The sequence below is a fragment of the Telmatherina bonti genome, assembly GCF_933228915.1.
Source record: "Telmatherina bonti genome assembly, chromosome: 11".
NCBI classification, from domain to species: domain Eukaryota; kingdom Metazoa; phylum Chordata; class Actinopteri; order Atheriniformes; family Telmatherinidae; genus Telmatherina; species Telmatherina bonti.
The window spans coordinates 15,082,926-15,104,666 of record NC_136629.1 but is presented as its reverse complement, the minus strand read 5'-3'; the positions used below and the strand labels follow the sequence as shown (position 1 = coordinate 15,104,666).

General features: G+C 38.8%; 1 protein-coding gene across 1 annotated transcript in view; it reads left to right on the top strand.

Annotated features, from left to right (window-relative positions):
• The window catches only part of LOC306762113 (stromal membrane-associated protein 1-like), a gene marked incomplete at both ends in the record, with an annotated part of 151,310 nt that overhangs the window by 33,914 nt on the left and 95,655 nt on the right, over positions 1–21,741 (top strand). Inside the window, one exon of the mRNA XM_079248511.1 lies at positions 16,517–16,585. Coding sequence (XP_079104637.1) covers positions 16,517–16,585 — 69 coding nt within the window. The remainder of the gene's footprint in view (positions 1–16,516; positions 16,586–21,741) is intronic.

Sequence of the window (21,741 nt, the reverse complement as noted above, 5' to 3'; positions counted from 1 at the left end):
TTGGTGTTGCTGACCTCTTCCACACTTTAATCTAAGTAAGTAATGATGTTTTTGAAGCATAAGAGGATGCTTGAAGGCAGAAAAATCCATTTCAGTGCTAACAGGAGCCAAAGCAATGTTTTAACTGTTGCCAAGAACTGCCAAACAGTTTTCTGGCAATGCTTGTCTTCCTTAGTAAGTAAAGATCGCCTTGTTTTGCAAAAATCTGTTTTGAGAAGTGTTTTCCTGCATGTTTTGGTAAAAATGTGTTTACTTCTATGCTGAGTGCTGGGGCAGTGTCAAAGTTCACTACAATGCCTGTGTAAACACAAGTTCCTGTAGGGCTTGATGTTTTATAAAAAAAAAAGTTTTCTCCTTTTCTAATAAATGGAACCTAAAATATAAACAGATTTAAACAAATGTTTATGCACTAAGAACTGTTCAATGGAAACACCTGTAAATCACAAGTGTTGTTTGTCAAAATGTAAAAATATTGCTTTTATTTTACAAAAAAATGTAATGGAAATGCAGCTACTGTGATGGTTTGTGAAATGTCACATCAGTGCAGTATTACGACAGCTTGCACGGTTCAGTTTTCAGTGGCTGCTTAGAGACAGGTTACCTGTTGCTGCCATTTTGGGGAACTGATTTGTAAAGGAAGCTAACAACTTCACCATTGCTATGCCCCTGCACAATATGTGTACTACCATGAGATCAAAAGCTAATCTGCATTATGGTAATGTAGATGAACCTTTTTAACGCTAATGACACCCATCTGAATCTGCTAATAAAACCCACAAATCTCAGTAGCCTTGAGATTTTCACATTTAGTTTCTAAGAATTTATGTCATTGGTACCAGACGATGATTGGGTGAGACATAACAAATACATTTATTTCTACTCGGTCTCCCAAGTACCTACACATGCTTTGCACCGTGAGATAGATAATATTCTTGATATGAATGATAGTATCGTAGGTAAAGTATTACTGGAAAGTTTACAGAAGTTGTTTGTTTTTAGTTCAGGTCAGGAAAATAAAAGAAAATTTTACTTTTAACACTAATTTGCAAGGACTACTTTAAATCATGTGCATTTCAGTAAGTGGTGTCAAAATATGGAATCCGTTACAGTGGAGGATGTGTGCAGATATATTTCAGTTTAAAAGGATGTATAAAAGCAGAATATTTAGGGTGTATGAATCAGTTGAATGATGGATATTAAATGGATTGGAAATGAGTGTGATTATTATCATTAGTATTAGTGTTGATTGTCAAATAAGTAGCTGACAAACCATTCATATGTGTGTTTTTGATTAGAAAAGGAGCAGGTATTATATGTTTTTCTTATGCCTGTTCCTTTTCTATCATGGTGGTGCATTAAAATGTGCTTTTGAATTGAATAGTTTTGTCTTAGTTGTGCAATAGTTGTGCAAAGCCATGTGCGAAATAAATAAATAAAATAAATTCAGGTGACAGTCATAACTGGTCATATGGTAAAAACCTGTCAGACCAGTGGCAAATTAAATTCCTTTCAAGGATAGTGTTCTCCAGTCACAGATGCAGATAGTAGCAGTAGAACATATTACATTAGCAAGGCTTCAGTAAAAGTAGTCCAGAAGAATAGTCCAGAGCAAATCTTTTATCAATAAAAAACAGTTTTAGGTCAAAATTGAAGGATATTAATGGACTAATTATTTTATATATGATTTAAATTCAGTCTTAAGTCAGAAGTGATGCTGCTTGGTTCCATTAGATTGTTTCTTAGCAAACTTTCAGAAAAGATCGCCCTGGAAGGAATCTAGGAAATTTTTGTTTGTTCAGTCTTAGTTACGATCCTCTATTGAAACATTTTGTTCAGTCTTTCTTTTTCCAGCTAAACACAATAGAAGTAAATGCAGATGTTCTGCAGACTTCAGTCTGATTTTCTCCAGACAAAGTTAATTCACCGTACTCAGTTATCAGCACTCCCCTGTCACCTCCAGCTGATTCAAAACGCTGCAGCTCGACTCATTACTGGGACATCGCTGCTGTGTTTACCATGTACTGGCTGCCCAGTACATTTCATATTGATTTTGAAATCCTATTCCTCACCTTAAATATCTTGGATGGCCTTGCCCCCAAATACATCTCAGACTTATTGACCTGGTGTGTACCTGCTATCTAATGAAATGAAATGATCTACCGCAGCTGATATAACTGCAAAAGACTCTCTTTCAGACTGATTTTTTTCTAAAAACATTAATAACAACATAATTTCCCTGCATACTGGAAGCCTCTCCACTCATGTCATAAAAGAGAGGTATACATAACCTGAACAAGATCGCGTTGCAGGAAACCAGCTCACGCTTGAAACAGAAACGGCAAATAATGTGACGTTAATGCAAACAATCTCGTTCACAGTGGTATCGCTCTCTTTCTGGTGCTACGTTCTTTCATTTCATAGTCTCTCTTTGAGTTTCCATCATTCTCCTGTTGTTTCTGTTTCTCAGTTTGCATTTTTGTCTGTGTTTTCTGTGGCTTTCTCTGAAGCGTTGCCAGCAGCCAGACTGTGATCCAGGATCTGTTTCTGCCACCCACATGGACGGCTCCGCTTTTATATGCAAATTAATTATTAAAAACATCTCATTATCACTTTAAGCACTTTCACACAGATGGAGACAGAAGAGGAGAGGGCAGGCTACAGTAACCCGAGCTATACTTTATGTAGCTGCATGCGTTGGAATGAGTGTCTGTCTGTTTTATTTATTTAACACTTCATTACAGTCGCATTAGCAGACTGGTTAGCATTTGTTTATCTGAGCTAAGGAGAGAAAACTGGACGTGACTTCATTGTAAGTTAATGAATATTTGTCTGATTATCGGTGTGCAGTACATTTTATAGACATAGCTGTTCCAGTTTATTCCAAGGAAAAACCTTTTGATTTGAATTCATATCAATGAATTAAAGTATGAATTTGAAATTCATCAAAACTGACAGCGCTTGCTGGATGGGGGCCTGTCTGGTCATATTACTTACATCTTTGTCTTTGGTATTTATTGTCATGCTAAAAGGAAAATGTCATCCTTTTGTTTTAAGATGCATCGGGATGCAATTCAAAAGAGAAAAGAACTGAAGATAGTTTAGTCCTTACTAGGTCTTAAGGTTAGTATATCTGCTGACAAATACACTGAAATACACTGCCATTTTCCTTTCACAAATAAATAAAGGCCCAACATGGAAAATAGTTGTGTGAAAAGCAAGGTCTTAGGGGTGCGTTCACATCAGGATTGAGATTGTGTTCACACTGCAGTTCTCAAACAAATCGGACCTTTTAAAAACACGTTTCCCTCCCCGCCAGAGGCGAAAATGAAAAGAAGCTGCATCAGATCGTAGTGGAGTTGGTTAATCAGATTTCTATCAGAACTTTGACCAAATTCTAAAACACTTTGCCCGTGCATTATTTCTCCCGTGCTGAGTTGTCTATTATCCCACACAAGTAAGTTAAGGTTGTGTGCTGAACCCACAGTACACTTTGTTTTATAGTCCTCTTTCTGTATTTGGTCGGCTTGAAACGGACTGAGATCTGTATTTGTAGGCGGACCGAGTCTGTATCTTTGATCTGAGTCCGAATTCCTTTAGTGCATTCACATTTCCAAACAAAGCGGACTTTTCAAGCAATTGGACTCAGGTTCAGATCAAAAATCCTCCTGTGAATGTGTCCTTAGAGAAGCGTTAGATGCAGTCCTTTAGTCTGTTAACCCTCTGTGGTTTTTCCAGTTCCTGAACCTTTATTTTGTAGAAAACCTGACTACCGCTGCCTTGTTACGTTGCTTATCAACCAAGTTAAATTTTTCTTGGCTAGATTTACTGGTTGTGACAAAGCTGCTTTTTCACAGACTCCCACACCCACACCCACCTACCTGACTGTGTCCCGGGTTGTGAGGTCCCCAGCAAATCTCCCGCAGTCCCAAGTAGCCACTTTAGTCCGGTCATGCCACCTGTCAGGTGACTAGTAGGTGTGCACACCTAATGGTTACGCTGCCAATACTGGGAGCAGGTTATGGGTGGGAAAACCAATCGGAGTGTCATCTACATCCTCTGGGGGGGTTATTGAAAGCTGGGTTAAGGGGTATACCTTGGTTATATGGCCGCCGTATGTCGCAATGCGGCCGTGACGTCACCATCTCGTGACTAACTGGTCGCTGCACCGTGCCAAGTATTACGTTTTTTTTTTCCACATGTTCAACTGTTGGAATGTGTATGGGGTTATGTTCATGAACTCTTGTCTCTGTTGCTTGTCTATGTTGTCTATATATTGTTGGGGGGACTTGAGGAATCCCGGTTATCTGTAGTAATTGGGGAAGTTCCTAGTGAGGGGCGGGGATTTGGGTTTTTAAGACCCTCATTTAGAGCAGAATGGGGTGGAGGGTGAGAGTTAATTGGAGAAGAGTTGTGGGAGTACTAAAGGCAAGAGTAATTGATGGTTTGCAGAGCGGCCAACCTGTAAATACAAACCTGTAAATAGTGTAAATAGCTGACTGGTCACTGAATATTGCTGCACTGTGGAGATTGGCGAGCACAATAAAAAAACTACCTCAGAAAAGGAGCCCCGACTTCGCCACATCATTGTACAGCACACAGAACCCTGTCACACTGCTCGTGTTGACATGCTACCATCTTATGAAATGCTCTCATTTGTCTGACAATGCTAGTTTAGGAAACCTTTGGTTTAAATGGAGCCTGACATCTTAACCATCAACTGGACCAAATTTCCAGGAGGCTGCTATTAATCCCGCAAAGTCAAGTTCTTTCTCTTTGATTTAGGTTAAACTGGTGTGAATGTGGTCTGGTCCACTAGAATACCCTGAATTTCAGAGACTTAAGAATGGAATCAGAACCTGAACTGGTTTTGACCAACTTTTCATTTCTGAAAGGTTGGTCGTCCATCATTTCTGATGAAATGAATCTGAGATCCTAGAATAGGCTAACCTCCTCTGGACCATAAGCTACTTAAAACGATCTGTTGAAGTTTGTAGTCTGTAAATTTAGAACTTTAATAGTCATCATTACCCAGCTTTGATCTGGGTCACCTTTTGGCACTTATATCCCAGATGACCCACATTTGGGCCACATTTTCTTTGCTAAGGAAATATATATTCTATATTCTAGTTTATAAACTTTTAAACATTCAGATTCCAGGTAAAGTTACTACAATAGTCTGCAATATATGTCTGATAGACAGAAGATGTGTCTCTCAGCCCTCATTTGGTATTACTGAAAAAATCTGTTGAAATGTTTAATCATAGTCAGAAAGCTGACCAAAATGATGCAACTGAACTTTTCATTTTTGCATGTTTTCTTTCTCTAAAAAGGCCTGAAACACTTGGGGATCAAAGTATAATGTTAAGTGTAAACACACAGCCTTGTCAAAAAAGAAAAAAAAATCACCTTCTGGATTTAACTAAGCAAATAGGTAGGAGGCAGTTGGATAATTACTGAAAGACGCTTCCCATGGTCATGGGAAATATCTTAGTCTGTTTAAGAAGGGTCAAGTCAAGCAGATAAAATATCTAAGTAGAATGCAGAAACTACTAAAATTGGGTGGCAATCACTTAAAGTGGCTCCATTATGCACATTTCAGTCTAATTTATTATAATATGTAAGATATAATCAAGCATTGTTCATAAACAATCTCATTTATTTTGTATTTGAGCCTCTCAGATCAGCCTCTGCCAGAAACAAGTGAACAGAGAAAGCTCCGCCCTTTGTCCTGATTGGTCAACTTCTACGGATAGTTATACTGAGCAGTGAAGGTGGGTGTGGCTTTCTTCTCGTGAACGTCCTAGAGAAGATGACCAATCACTGAGTCCCTCCCCCGGGATGTCACCTAAATTTGGAAGTGGAAAAAACTCTCTAAAACCAATTGTTTCTGCCGCCATGGAAACCAAACGCAGCGCGTGCTGGAAAAGTCAAACATGCATTTGGCGATTAACAAAAACAGCGCCGCTCATAAGTCTGATGAGTATTCAACATCACACTATAGAAAGCTCAGAAAACTAGAAATAGCATAATAGAGCCCTTTTAAACAACTTGTGAAATCATGCAAAAGAAAAACACCAGACATTTTTAATAGTTAAAGTAGGAACATTTTCTCATGCACAGTGTAAAGGGAGATTCAGGGTTTTGGCATGAACAGCTGCGTAACCATTTCAAAACCACTAATCACTGAGGCTAACCTGAGAAAAAGGCTTTAATTTGCGAAGGAGCATAAAGATTGGACTCTGGAGAATGGAAGAAGATCATGTGGTCTGATGAGTCCAGGTTTAACCTGTTCACTTTTATCAGGACAGGAATGCACCCACATTTTTATTCTTTGGCATTTGAGCAAGAGTTGTCATCTGTGGCCTTGTATGTAGGCCTGTCATGATAACAAATTTTGCCATGCGATTAATTGTCTACAATATTATTTCAATAGACGATAATATTTCGCTGTGATTATTGTTGTCATTTTGAGCCCATTTTCAACTAAAATAACAATAATGCCATAACAATGCAAGAACACCCTTTCAAAGATCGACATACTTGAATTTCTAAAGAACATTTAGCTTGATATTCAGACCAGTTTATGCTATATCCAGTGTCCAGTCTAATAAAACAGATCAGGATTTCTCTTGGGGTTTTAGCAATGTGGTTACCTGGAACATATGGTCTCTAAACATGATGTAACACAGTTACATAGTCTATGGTCAATGGTGAATGTTTTTGATCGCCTTCAGTATGTCATTTTTCATGCCATTGTAAAGTTGTGGAATTCCATTTGTAACATGTATGTTCATCCAGTTAATTCATACTGGCTGTGAAATGTTTGCAACATTTTTTAAAATGCCGCCTTTTTAACAATATTAAAGGGCAGCATGGCTTTACCAACCACAGAGTCTGAGTGGACATCATGTTGCCACGTCCTGTTTCTATTTAATCTGTCGGTTAAACACCCCAGTGATCGTGGACTGTCAGGAAGATGGCGCTAACCTGTTTGCTAAGGCCTTTTGTGTTCTAGCTGGGAAAACTGCCGTTGATGGTTGTGTTTTAGTGCAGATGGAATATAGTTGTATTGCTGTATTTAGTTAATATTGTCTAAAAAGAAAAGCGGCACTCTCACCCAAAGTGAGAGAGAGAGAGCGGAAGACAAATTTGCGCTCAGCAAACCTTATTGCGCACATTTTTTTCATATCATGCAATTAATTGACTTACTGCTTATTGCAACAGGCCTACTTGTATGTATTTTTAACTGTTCTCTTTTTATTTATTTCTTTATTTTACCATTGTATTGCTATTTTATTTTCTTATGCTCTTTTTATTGACTTGCTGGGATGGTATGCGTCCAGAGTGATGGGAGAATCAGGATAAGAACAAGGGGAAAGTCTAGGATATGGGTTTGCTGCAGTTGATCAGGTCTAGGTTTATCAATATTATATGTCCAAACATTGAGGTCAACCGATACCTGAATGTACTAAATAACCCAGTTATTCCATCTTTCCTAATGGCACGGCCAAATTCCAACATGATAACGTCACGATTTATCAGCCTTAGGTCGTGAAAGACAGGTTGTTCAGGGAGCACGAGACATCATTTCCACACATGGACTGGCCTTCACGGAGTCCAGACCTAAACTCTGCTGAGATTCTTTAGAATTTGGTGGAGAGGACTGTGGGCAGTGGTCAGACTCACCCATCATCAATACAAAATGTTTGTGCAAACTTAATGGACCCCGAGGGGAAATAAATTTAGTGACATTGCATAAGCTTATCAAAACAATGCCACAGCAAATGCAAAGATTTTAAAGTGCTGGATTTTTATTTGTTTGTGTGCTTCAGATCAATGAAGAGAAAGCCAGAGGGAAACAGCGGTGCTCTTTGGATTTGACAGCTTGTTATACTTTGTTCTCACTGAAGTACATGAGTACATGGACTCCTTTTCCACTGCCCATATAGGACACATTCACTGTTCTGTCATGAGCGAGTTACTGGCCGTCCACCTGTGTGTGTGAATGTGTGTGGACTACATTTAGTTTCAGTGCAACTTGAATCAGCAGTAAATCAGAGTGGATCTAGCAAAGTCTCTGTGATGAGCCCACTGATTGGCCTAAAAATGTCAGCAGAGAGCAGCACAGTTGCCCCGAGGAAGACTTTGCATTTTTTCCAACCTTATTTTCCAGTGTTAGTCATACAACTGTTCTCCCTGCTGCGTCTAGAGTCCCAGTGTTGTGTGTGGGCTCCTGCAGCCATCTGTCAGAGCATAGTTACCAGCCATCCACTGACGTATTCACTGCTCTGACGTAGCAGTTGTCACAGGACCTTCAGGTAGAGTTTGACTAAGACTGCTTTGGTTTCTTGGTGAAGCAGAATAACTTGTGCATTTCTACCAGTTTTAAAAGCACTGAAGAGTTTACAGGGGAACCAGGGGAATGTGTCTAGTGATGGTCTGTAAATTCCTAAAAACAGCAATCAAAGCCACTTCATACCGTGCCAAACAATACAATACCATACTGTTATGGTCTCTGAATGGAATAAAGGCTCACATAAAAGAAACATAACATATGAGACCATTGTCCAGCAGAAAGATTTCATAAGAAGAAGAAAACAGGTTAATTACACATAAAAAAAGACACACGCATGCTGACAGAGGCATATGTAATAGATACCATACTATGACTGTACCAACTCTATGAAAAAGTATCACATAAACAGCTGGAAAAAAGTGCTGTACATAAGCAAAAAATAAAATCTATTAACTAAAGACATAAAAACAAATAGAATGACAGTGGAAAGAGAAATTGTGCTTTTTAAGAAAGGAGACCAGTGGAAGTAAATATGAGAACAGCAGGGGCCCTAAGATTAAGCCCTGCAGAACCACATTAAACAGAGAAGTAAAGTCGTTTGACATTTTCGTCATTGATAGGGATACAAATTCGAAGAAATTAGAACCCCTTAAAAAAAAGCTCATTGTTATGAAAAACTATGAAACTGGGAGGTTTGTCAGCATGTATAGTAGTTATAAAGTCCTTTCAACTGTGAACTAAGTAGGCATTTTAGTACATTTGTTTTATCATGAGCAGCTTTGTGTTATGTGACTAAGGCCAAAACTGTTGAGTACTAAAAACAATAAGACATGGTAATTTATAGTTTCTGACTGTAACCATGAATGTTTTTAAACAGCGTTCATTGTGACACCTTACCCCAGGATTTGATTAATGTGACCTTTATCTACATTGCTGTAAAATGTCTAGAAATACTGTCCATTTGTTTCCAACTTTGTGATTTATTGGTGTTACTGAATGCTGTGGATTTAAATTCCCCTTATCGGAGAAGATGTATGAAATAGAAGATGAATAGTGTATTTAAGACAGGGGCCTTATAAGGCTGTGTCCTGAAATGAAGTGAGAAAAAATGATGAAGACACAACTATTTATCCTGCTACACACAAGTACAATATGCAGCTTTATGGGCATACTGTAGTTTCATGTGGCACAAAAGCAAAAATAAAGTAGTAATGAGCCAAGAACAGAAGAAATCTTAGTGCTTGAAGCTATTGATAACCTTCAATTTCTTCAGTGTTGTTACTCTTTTGAGCATCATGGGACAGATCCATAGTTTGACAGTGTAAAATCTATACATATAGAGTGCAAAGTACATCTTTCACTGTATTTTGTAAGTAGCTTTGTCAAGCATTAGTGTTAAGTACATTTCTCAGGGGCTTGGCTTTCTGGATTTGTTACATAACAGATGAAAAGTGTTGAGCTGTCTGTCACTTCATTGTGTATCCCTGCACGTAAGTACTTGTATGCAATCACGTGACTTTTGAATGTGCAAACAACTCTGATGCAGACCAAAGAAGTGATCTCTGGTTCATCTACGAACACAGGTCTTGGTCCTTATCAAGTGAACTAAATACAGAAAGCAGACTACATTGAGGGGGATGGTGGGTACAATGCATTGTATTGTGGGTAAATGCAACCAAAACATACCTACATGTGGGGCTATGGCGGGGAGAAGTGGCTTGTTGAAGAACTTGTTAAGAGTTCTCATAGATATATTGAGACCATTAACCGTTAACTAATAGATAAGCTAGTTTTCCTCTTTTCTGTTTGTCTTGTCCTTCAGTAAGTCTTGATGCAACACTGCCTCTGCCAAGGAGAGCAATATGTTAATTAAAGGGTTTGATTTGTCTGATAAAGAGCAAAGTGAATGCAAACTTAGACTGGCTTGCAAAACCCAATCGAAACAAGTCCTCAGTCGTACCGACTCCATTAAGTATGATAGTCTAGCAGGGAGTTTATGTACCTGTTTGTACCAAAGTTCATATGCAAATGAAAAATGAGACAAATCGACTAAGATGATTACAGTCTTGCAGAAAGAAACTTAACATGTTTTATTTGGTTGATTCAACGCTGCCAAAAGACAAACTGGAGCCAAAAATGATGATCAGATCTTCCACTGACCATCGTCTGCAAGAAACCCTCAAAATTTGAGATTTCTGACCACAAACAGATCCCATACCTCATATTAAGTCAGTATTCTGAGTTTTCATCTCAGCCTCTGTAGTTCTTTTTCTATTTGAGTCTGTTCAACTCCCCGCTTGGCCACACACAGAGCCCTCTGCACGGGTACAAATGAAACTGTTAGAGGTCCACTCAGCAGACACATTTCAGTAGAGATGTTAACTATCTTCCCCCCATCAGTACTTAGAGCAGCAGAGGGTCAGACACTTCTATCTCAAGGTCCTAATATCTGTTCAACCCCGGCTCATTCTCTGTCACCCAGCTCACTCCACTCGTCTTGTTATCTACCGTTTTCTTCCTCACCCTCTGTCTGGATCCTTTTCTCTCGCTCCTCTTACCCTCCCACTCCATTCGCTTTATATTCACTTCATCAGCCAGTCTTTGGCTGTTTAGTGCTTTGTCGACATCTCTGACAGCATCAAAGTAGAGGAGGAAGTTTTAACACAAGATGGAGGGGAGGGGGGACCCTAAAAGACACCAACAGAATAAGTAGAGAGGGTGGAAAATGCTCTGAATTCACATCTCAGCTGCGTTCCTTTCACCACCACAGGCAACCGGAGCGAGCAGGCGTTTGATGCCTTAACAACTGAGGCGGGAAGGAGAAGGGTGGAAATGGAGAAAGATGAAAAGTGGTGAAAGCGTTTCTCTGTTCTGCCTTCTGAAAGTCATACTGTAGTCAGCGTTAGTTTCCACCCTGAGGTGGTTCAGAGTAAAGGAGGAGAGGACAGCAGCGAGGGAGGAAAGGAGGCGGGCCGGTGTTTAGCATGTAACCTACTTCTGTAAATGTATTTTTCTCTGGCGGGGTTTAACATTAAGATGCCAAAATATGCTTTTTATCAGCAGTCCACAGTGAGACTTTTATATATTCCCATCCCTTTATCATCATGTTTTCAGGTTCATAGATGCTCTTTCCACATCACCTGCAAATCTAAAAAGTGCAAACGTCATTTTCTGGTCTCCAAACTGGCAAATGTTCGTTCGAGCTTGGTACCAAGTATGTTCGTATTGTTTTTTTTTTCGTTTCAACCTTACAGTTAGGATACATGGTGGTAGAGAGCAGGTCTCTTATTTATCAACTTCGCTTATGTACGAGTCTGTGCATATTTTGTCCAAGACAACATTGTCTTACAAAGTGTGAAATTCACCATCTTGTACTTCTATTTACAAATGTTAAACATAACATTTGTAAATATAAGCTAGGAACATCTGTAAGCACAGAAGTAGTGGTGAAACTGGGAAACTGCTTTACTTTTGCAGCCGTCAGTATTTATTTAATCAAAATTTTAACAACTCGTTTAGTAATCTTCAAGGCAAGGCAGGTTTATTTGTATTGAACATTTCATGTACCAGACAAGTCAAAGTGCTTCACATACAAACATGGAGGCATTACAACAAGGTGCAGAGAGCATTAAAAACAAACAAATGGAATGTTTAAAAGAAAAAGAAGTGATTAAATAAAAAGAGAGGGAATAAAAATGCTTCAAATAAAAACGACAGTGTGAGGAATTAACCGTTACTTTTGATAAAAGGCGGCAAATAAAAAAAGTTTTTAATCTTGATATAAAACAGCTGAGAATTTCAGCAGACCTGCAGTTTTCTGGGAGTTTGTTTCTCAAGTGAGGAGCATAAAAACTAAACGATGCCGCTAAATGTTTGGTTTTGACTCTGGGAACAGAAAGTAGACCTGCTCTCGATGACCTAATTGGTTCATAAGAAACCAGAAAATCCTGAACAGATTTTGGTCCGTTCACAAAGGGACTTCTGATCAGATCCCACTCCTCAAAAATCCTGTTTTTCTGCTGTGATTTGGGATCTGTGTTGCGAAGTTATACTAACGTGGCGACTGTAAATATCCAAATGGGGAAATAAGATAGTAGGCAGGACGTTTGCTGACCATCACTGAGCTGTATTACAGCCTCTGTGATGGATGATACTTTCCTGCAGACCAAATACATTTATTTCTCTTGGACAGTCTTACATCAGACTAAATCAAAGTGCTGAAGTAATCAGAGTACTGAAGATGCTGGAAATGTGTGTAAGTTACATCACATGAAGTGTCCTTTCTCTCTACCGAACATTTAAAACCAATAGAAATAATCCAAAAAGTTCCACAGAATAAAAAGACAACATCCCGAGATGGAGGTTCTGTTGGGCTCTGTCCTCCAGGTGGAGATAGGTGCCTCTATACCACAACAATATTGTTGTTTGTTCATTATGAGTTGATATCAGATGACTGAACAGTCACTCTTTTTTAAAAAAAAAAAAATGTAAGCGAGAGCTCCTTGATTACGACTCTTTGTTGTCTCAGCAACATATTGTTTCAGCCATTATGCCATATTAAAAATCTGAAATAAATCCACCAAAAACACTATCATCCTCATTCATGAAGTTTCTGATAATTTTCCAACCTTACAAGTAGAATTTTTGTCATTGGGTGTCCAGTGTTATTACGAGTGTTCCTGATTCTGCAAGTATGATGGCGAGAGAAGCTGATTTGGGACAGAAGTGGTCCAATTCTTTGCTCAGATGCCGAGACTTAAATCAGATACATGCACAAAGACATCGGGGTAGAGGGAAAAACCTACGCAAGTCAGTCTGATTTCTCATAGTAAGACAATATTTAACAGCACTTAGAATCAGATGTTTGCCATTGGCAAGCAGGTACCACCCGCATATCCTCTGCTGCTCGTCCTACAAACGCATGTTTCTTCCAAGCCTGGCTCATGTAGAAGGAAAATCAACAGGCTTTGCAAACATACACGATTCATTGCCATGAAACATTATTACCAATAAATAATCCACAAACAGTAGTTTACTTACTTTTTTATGCTAAATTTAAATATTTTATGAGACATCAGCACTTACCTTCAGTACTTTGAGCTTTCGTACATCTGTGTAGGTTGGAGCAGATTCTGTGAAGACTAAATGCATAAGATGGCCTTCGAAGTCAATAAAATGTGCAGTTGCATTTTTAAATGGGTACTTTTCCTTTAAACTTTATTTATAAAAGAAAGAAAATGGGGCATATTTGAACCTTTCGATGAAACATTTTTCCATCTGACTAAACCTGTCTTTATGTTTGTGGCTTCGTTGCTGTTGGAACTGGGACATTTTGTCCACCTGGTTGCTTTTGTTTTTCCCCTTTGTGGATCCTGATTATTCTCTAACCCTTTGTTCCTTCATATTGATTTAAAGGAGTTAAATGCATCTCTGTAGCTTCATATGTTATAGTTTTCTGCGTTCTGTGTCCCTTCTGTCCCCACAATAAGTGACAGAGGCACTTCTTAGTCTTCAAACAACCTTGTAGTTTTTAACTTTAGCTTTTGCTGTTCAGCTGTTGTGAGAAAAAAGCATAAAGGAGAGACAAGAAACAACTCTTGGGGGAGGTAGCTGAAGCTGTGGCGCGTGCAGAAAGACAGCAAACAGCCAGATGGCAAAGAATTAACAAGGAGAAGATAAAGACAAGGGCAAGGTAGCAACCGAAGTGTTGAGTAAAATCTGTCAACTGGTGGAAACCCTGTGGTGAAGTGGCTGATGGGATTGGATCAGTATAGGTCTTGAAGACAGATTGAAAATGGCAGTAATTATTGTAGTGCTTTCATTTCTTGTTGCTTGCCTGGTTTCATGATGGATTTTCTCGGTGCCAAGTTGTGGGAAGCATTAGCAAGGCTTTTTCACTTACTTGGTTTGAAGTCTCCTGAGTGTCCTGGACCTGAAAGTGCCATGCATGCAAATTAAGCAATATGAACGAGCCTTTCTCGACTCTCTCTTTTCCCCCTCCAGTCTCCATATTCTCCTGCTTGTTCTCTGCTCATTTGCCACTGTCATAATCTCTGACTGTGGCGAGGTTTTTCATCTGAAACTGTCTTAAAGTATGTTAATTATACGCTTATATATCACCCATAGCCTCCTATATATCGCCGCCCCCTACAGGCTGCAGGAGGAAAGTGAAATTTCCTGTAAGGAGCCAGCTATTCTTATAAGTATATGGAAGGAAGGCTGGACACTATATTAGCATAAAAAATTCCTGCTGGTTTCTACCAGGTTTAGCCAAAAGCTTCATGCATTTAAGATTAGAAATCGAAAAGATTAGAGTTAAAATATCCTTTCTGTGAAATGACACATAGGAGTCATTTTATGCTACTCTGTACATGTCTCTCAGGACAAAAAACAGGTCACATATTGAAGTAAATACAGTCAGTTTTGGGATAAATAAACAGAATATGGAGTTTTATTTGAAATGAGAACAGAGTATTGAACGTTCTTTGCTTAAACCTGGTAAAGGTAAACAGAGTGGGACTCGATTGGATAATAAAACTCTAATTAATGACAGATTTTGAAATTAGCAACTTTGTGTAGCAACCGCTGCTACTGGAGAAGAGTAAATGATACGTTCTTTCACGTTACTCACCACATGTCTCCAATGACGCCAGAAAAAACTTTTTGATATTCATGTTTTCTTTTAATAGACTCACTAGAGGGGTCTGAAAAATGGCGACATATAGCGCTGAAGTTGCTAACCTAGTATGGGGGGTCTACCATGCGCATCATCGTAATCGATATACCAGGAAATTAAACACCAACAAATGTTCCGCAGTTAAATTAGTTAATTTTTTTAATGCGTTAATTTTTCTGTAATTTATTAGTCGTACTTAAAGTAAAAGTTAAAGTCCCATCTCTATTAAACATCTATGGAATTTAATGCACAGACAAACATCTGGGCTGCTAAATGTACACCGAGGGTCCTGTGATTTCTGAGATGCAAACAGACGCAGAATTTGACAGTGAAACTAAAATTAATTGACAAAATATTGTGGAGGAAAGTTGGAAAGTTACTTGAACAGCTGTGGTCTCCTGCAGGTCTTCCCCAGAAGATCAGCCACAACTAACAAGGTGACCAAAACGCCAAAGTTTTTCAAGAAACTAAGAAATCTGATGCAGTTAATCTTCCTTATATATTCACTTTTAATTCATCAGCTAATCATACAGACTGAATCACACAAAACCAGCAAGGAATGTTGCACCAAAAAAATATGCCTTATCACCAACTTTTTTCCTGTAAAACATTTCCCACTTTAAACTTCTTTCTAATGGAATTCTCATCTTGAGCTGATTGAGTAAATAGGCTTTTCTTTAGCTTCAAAAGCAATAAAATACACCCAAGATGGAAAAATAGAAGCTTGTTTGTGACGGTAGTAGACAAAACTTTGCTGCCTTTTCTTAGATTACAGGGAAAATATGAGACTCCCTGATTGGTGATTCCTACCCAACGACACTTTTCTGCCGGTGTCTTCTGGAAGTTATGAAGAGTGAAAGAGGAGTTTATCTGGTAAATGGAGGAAACAAAAGTAGTAATCTTTCAGAGCGATGAAGGCTCAGAGCAAGGTAAACGTGCCATCAGTCACCTGCTGATAAATACACAACGGAGAATAAAGCAGATTCATCAGATTCACTGATATCTTTATGATTGGAGACTACATCGTTGTTGGGCTTCGGAAACAGCCCATGATGGAGACCGATGGATCGGCTGCTGAATCCCTGGATGAGCCGATTGATATTCTGTGGAAATGATGCAGACTGACTGTGAAGAAGAGAGAAATAAACCCCTCCAAAATAAAAATCCACAACCGGTGCAGAGTTTAACTTGGGCTTTTTGCATCGTGTGTCTCAAAGGTCAACAGAAAGCAAATAGGGGCCATCCGTAGGCTGCACAACAGTGCGTTTGGGGGTATGACAGACCTTTCCAGGACACCGTTCTCTCTGTGCCGCTGCAAGGTTGAATATAAAGTTGGTTCGCAGCAATCTGCTGAAGCGAGGAGTGTGCTGCTGTAGCAGAGAAAATCCTCCTTCATTCCCTCTAATTAACTTGGCGCTCTCTTCGCTTCACTTTTCTCCCTCTGCCGTGCCCTCTCAAACCCTCCCCCCCCTCTTCTTCTTTCTCTCTTCCTTTTTTCTTCTCGTCCATCTCCTCATCTGAACGTCTCTCTGATTCTCTTCCAGCAGAAGTCATATGAAGCTGCTCCACCTTCCACCTCGCCGTCCTCCCAGGCTGAGAGGAACAGACCAGAGGTACAGCTTTCCTGTCTACTCATGTCATGTGCTTGTGTGCTGTTTCTTTGTTGTGTTTTACACTTATCACCACTAAAACAAACACTAAAATGTTCAATGTTTAGTAACACTAGTATCTAATCAACCAATCATAAGGCAGCAATTGAATACATTTAGTCATGTAGACATGATCAAGACTTTCTGAAGTTCGAACCGAGCATCACAATAAGGAAGAAAGAGACCTGATGTGATTTTGAACGTGACATGGTTGTTGTTCTGAGTATTTCAGAAACTGCTGATCTACTGGGATTTTCACACACAACCATCTCTAGAGTTCACAGAGAATGGTGCGGAAAAAGAGAAAATATCAAACAGCAGCAGCTGATTGGACCAGAATGTCTTGTGGATGTTACAGAAGAATGGGCAGACTGGTGATGATAGAAAGATAACAAGAAGTTAAATGAGTACTGGTTCCAACCAAGATATGCAGAATCGCAGGAACAGGAAACTGAGGCTAAAAGTCATACAGACTCACCAGAACGACAATGGAGGATGGAAAAATGTTGCTGGTCTGATGAGTTTCCATTTCTACTCCACATTCAGATGTTAGGATCAGGATGAAATCATGGATCCATCCTGCCTTGAATCAATGGTTCAGGATGCTGCTGGTGTAATGGTGTCAGGAATCTTTTTTTGTTTTTTTGGCAGATTTTAGGTCATTTAGTACCAACATGACATGGTTTAACCTCCACAGCCTCCCTGAGTGTTGCTGCTGACCATATCCATCCCTTTTTGAGCACAGTGTAGCATCTTCTGATGGAAACATCCAGCAGGATGATGCACCATGTCACAAAACTCATTGTCCTCCAACGGTCTCCACAGTCACCAGATCTCAGTCCAACAGGGCAGCGTTGGGATGTGGTGGAACGGGAGATTCTCATCATGGATGTGCAACACTGGGTGATGCTTCATGTCAATATAAAGCACAATCTTTCAGGAATGTTTCAAAATTAAATCTAAAAAACCAAAAATTAAGGGAGTTCTGGACAGGGCCGGATCAAAAGTGCACAGGCCGCTGGGCCCAGAGTGTTTCAGGGGACCCCTTCCCCACCCAAACTGTGAATGATACACTGTGAAACAACGTTTCTAACATCTCACAGCCAATGGTACCAATAGCAACACACTAGACACTGTGGTGTAACTATCTGGCTTTTATGTACATTTTGTTTCATGTCCAAACTGCTGGTGTTTGCCCCCATGGGCAAACACATGTGTGATGCTTCATGTCAATATGGAGCAAAACCTCTGAGGAATGTTTCCAGCTATTATTGTATTTATCAATCAAAGAATGACGGCAGTCTGGAGGAAACAAGTGCACCAAATAAAGAGTCCAGAGACTAAATTCTTTTTTATTACTTGATGTTTTTCCAGCAAACTGAGTTGCATATTTAAAGTTTTGCACATAAAAATCTAATTAAATCATGGTTTTTAAAAACAAACAAAAACAAAACAACAAACAAAAAAAATATTGCCAAAGCACCTTTATGCTTGGATCAAGTACAAAACTTGAATGTTATTATAATAGCTGTGTTCTCTGAGCATTGATTAGTGTATTTTTCTCATGTAAATGCAGCATGCAGCCCAGTGCATCTGTTCCTGGACAGTTTCCGTCACGCTTCTTTTGCACTTTATGAAGAATGTTTAAAGTTTGTGGTTGAGTCAGCTGACTTGTCATTGGAGAGCGTTCTGTGAAACATATGCTGTATTTTCAATCTTTTTCTCACAGGTCCACCTTCTTTCACTCATATATACACATTTTCCATTTTACTGTTTCAGCTTTCATGGCGATGATGATGATGATGATGATGATGTAACCAGCAGATAGAAAGAAATGGGGAACATTTTTCTCAGTCACACTGCTGTTACATTAGAAATGTAGTCACACTGTCAGAGAAAATGTCTGCGGTGTGGAGCTCTGCACTTCCTCCCTGCTGCAGAAACAAATAAGACAGAAACATTGTTTAGTAAATGCAGCATTTATAAAGTTGCCATGTCTACATTAGGTTCTTCTGTATTATAACTTTTATTTAATGCGACTTTGCAACACCTGGACGGTTGTGTCTTTATTGCTGTCACCAAACGCTCATTAGCTTAATCTAATAAACAGATAAAATGGTCATTGTCACGACCGGCGCGGAAGGCCGTGACAACAATGAGGGAAGACCACGCTGTAAATACACACAGATGTATTTATTTAAAGAAATAACTCAAAGTATATGAATGCAGCGTGTAAACGTGGAAATCAGTGGTGTAAAGTGGTTGCAAGTCAGTGTCTGAACAAACCAAGCTGTGGGCTGAGAGGGGGAGAACGAAACAGCTCACAGCCTTATATAGGCAGGTGCGCTACAGCCAGATGCTCTGATGACTGGAACCGCCCATAGCACACCTACCTACGAACAAAAGAAAAACATAGTTAAGCCAGGCCGTCACAGTCATTATTAATGGTTTCTTTTCTTTCAAAACCCAGTTATGGAGCCTGTTTTTTGTTTTTTTTAAATGTTTGTTAAATGCCATATAGAGTTTCTTTTTAGACAATTGAGATTGCACTGAATTCTGAATTATAAATTATTTTCTCAAAGGAGGAAACTCTTTAGTACAGTAGATTTAACACATTTGTTTCTGTGTTTTAATAAATCTGCTGATGTAAACAAAATACTAATAATTTGTTAAATGGACACAGAATAAAACTGAACGAGGCTTTTTTTTTTCCTTGTAAAAGTTTTATTAATCATCTATTGACTTTTCAGAGGAGATGCTGCGAAGAGCAATGTTGTATTAGCTCAGTGTGCCTTTTTTTTTTTTTTTTTTAAAAAAAAGGAAATCTTAAATCAAATCTTGCATTGTGGCATTATTTCTACTGACACGGTCTGATGTCATGTCCACACGTGCATTTGTATTTCTTTTTTTTTTATTTATTTATTTTTTTATTTAGTTTAAGCCTTTTGTTGCAATGCGTACACAGTTTTGGAACACTAAATATAAACTTTTAGTAAAATTCTGGCTTCAGTGAAGATTTTCATGTAAAAACTCTTTTTAAAGTAACCCTGCATAACTTTATGTGAGGATTAAATAACAATGAGCCGTTCATTAGACGGTTATAGTCCCACACAGTAAACATTTTATAACTAATTTATATTTCTTTTTTACAAGATGCTAAATATGCTAAAGTATAGGAACTATTTCATGTTGGCCTTGATGTACTTTTCATGCTAAACAACTGATGTCAAGCTAAAGCACGTTTCTCTCATTCACCTGTTCAAAGACAGCTGATCTGAACCAGGTGATATGATGTTTTGCTTTGCTTTATGCACTGCATAAACAGGCTAGCAGCTGGATATCAACACACTGGCTAGAGGACTTCTACTGTCTGGAGAGATTTCAGAGAGGAGACAGGATGCAAAATGGATGAGATTAGCCTTTGTTAGCTGGCAGCACAGTCAGCAAATCTGAAAAGTTCAGTGGTGGGTTTTACCAAAGCGAGACCTTCTGTACATTCAGCTTTAGTTTCACATCAGGTAACAGGAAACTTAATCAATAAATTAAATAAATCTGTTTGTTGGCATTAAAGCTGATTTACCATAAACGTTACTCCTGTTTATACTTTGTATAACAGTATTTAATTAATATTCTGGACTTGGGTCTATGCTTTTAGAACACTGATCATTGAATTGATATATTGATATCAATATAAATGTCTGGAAGCTGTAACCTTTTTCGCTGTTCTGGTTGATCAACATGGTTTCAGAGGCAGCGGATTGATCATGACAGCATTCCAATCGATTCTGCGTGATTTCATTCAGACAGAGATTTATGTCTATGTGGATGGAAATATTTTGGGGTAATTAAAGATTAGAAAAATTCAGGTTTGCAGTTTTACTCTAAAGGGTGTAGACATATCCTCAGAGTCTTTGGTCCTAAAACCACAATAATCAAATAATGAAATAAAGTTTTTCTTAAGCTTTGCTTTCAGTCTGTGGTGTTTTGTTGAGTTAAAACAAGTTAAAATAAAATATCAATAATAATTCAGACATGTTCAGCTTCCTTTTATTCCTGCTACTATCCCGACATTTTGCAAAGCACACCGGGTTCACTTGCTTCATTTATTTACTTCAATATAGCAAAAAACAGATAATAATGTCCCTTAAGAAGGTAACTAATGTCAACCGGACCCCAACTTAGAAATACACTCAGAGAACCTTTTACCATAGAGAGTGAACTAATGTAAAAGGAATATTTTCATAATGAGTAGCATATATATGAATACATGTCGTCACATGAAAATACCACATTTAGAAAGACACAATATGAAACTTCCACTACACTGTACCTCCATATTTCTTTGCACTTGCTCACATGGTCAGCTTTCCTTTTGGGGTTTTTGGCTCAGCTTTGAAACTGATCGAAGCCTGAAGTTAGAAGGTTAGCTAACATGATATGTGGAGGGGAAACGCAGCTGCAGTTTTCAGTGTTTTATTAGGGAGGATCGTGTGGGAGGATTATAGCTTGCTAATGCTGCTGAAGCAAATTGGACAACACAAGCGCCATTAGTTCATCGCAGACGGAGTCGGAAACACGGTAGCTGCCACAGCTTCACAGATAAACGACGTGTTGACAGAAGTTCTCACATAACGCAGCAAACGTTTTGTTCTGTACGACAAGACTATCGATCAGAAGCTGAAGCTGTTTACATGCAACGCTTGCCCTCTCCTCACTGTCCTGATGTTTTTGGAGAAGTGATAAGAAATTAAAATGCAAGCGACATTTGTGCTCCAGACTTTCTGAGTCAGACAGTTTTCTTCATATCCTGTTGTTTACATTTTAAGATTAAATTCCAAAAGATAAAAATGGCACCAAATCGACGACGCTCGCAGATGCCTTCTTTGTTTGATCTGATTTACAGCCTTATAAATATTAATGATTGTCTGCTGCTGTTTACCATGTTCTCGAAACAAATGAGCGTTTCCGTGTAAATATCTATAAATAGATAAGCATCTGATGAAGTAATTACACAGAGAGTGGAGCAGATTGTTATTGTTACGATAATGGACAGATTATAGGCTACAGCCGCCCATGTAAAGCCTTTCTCGTTGGCATGCTGACAGCGTTAGCTAAAGCCT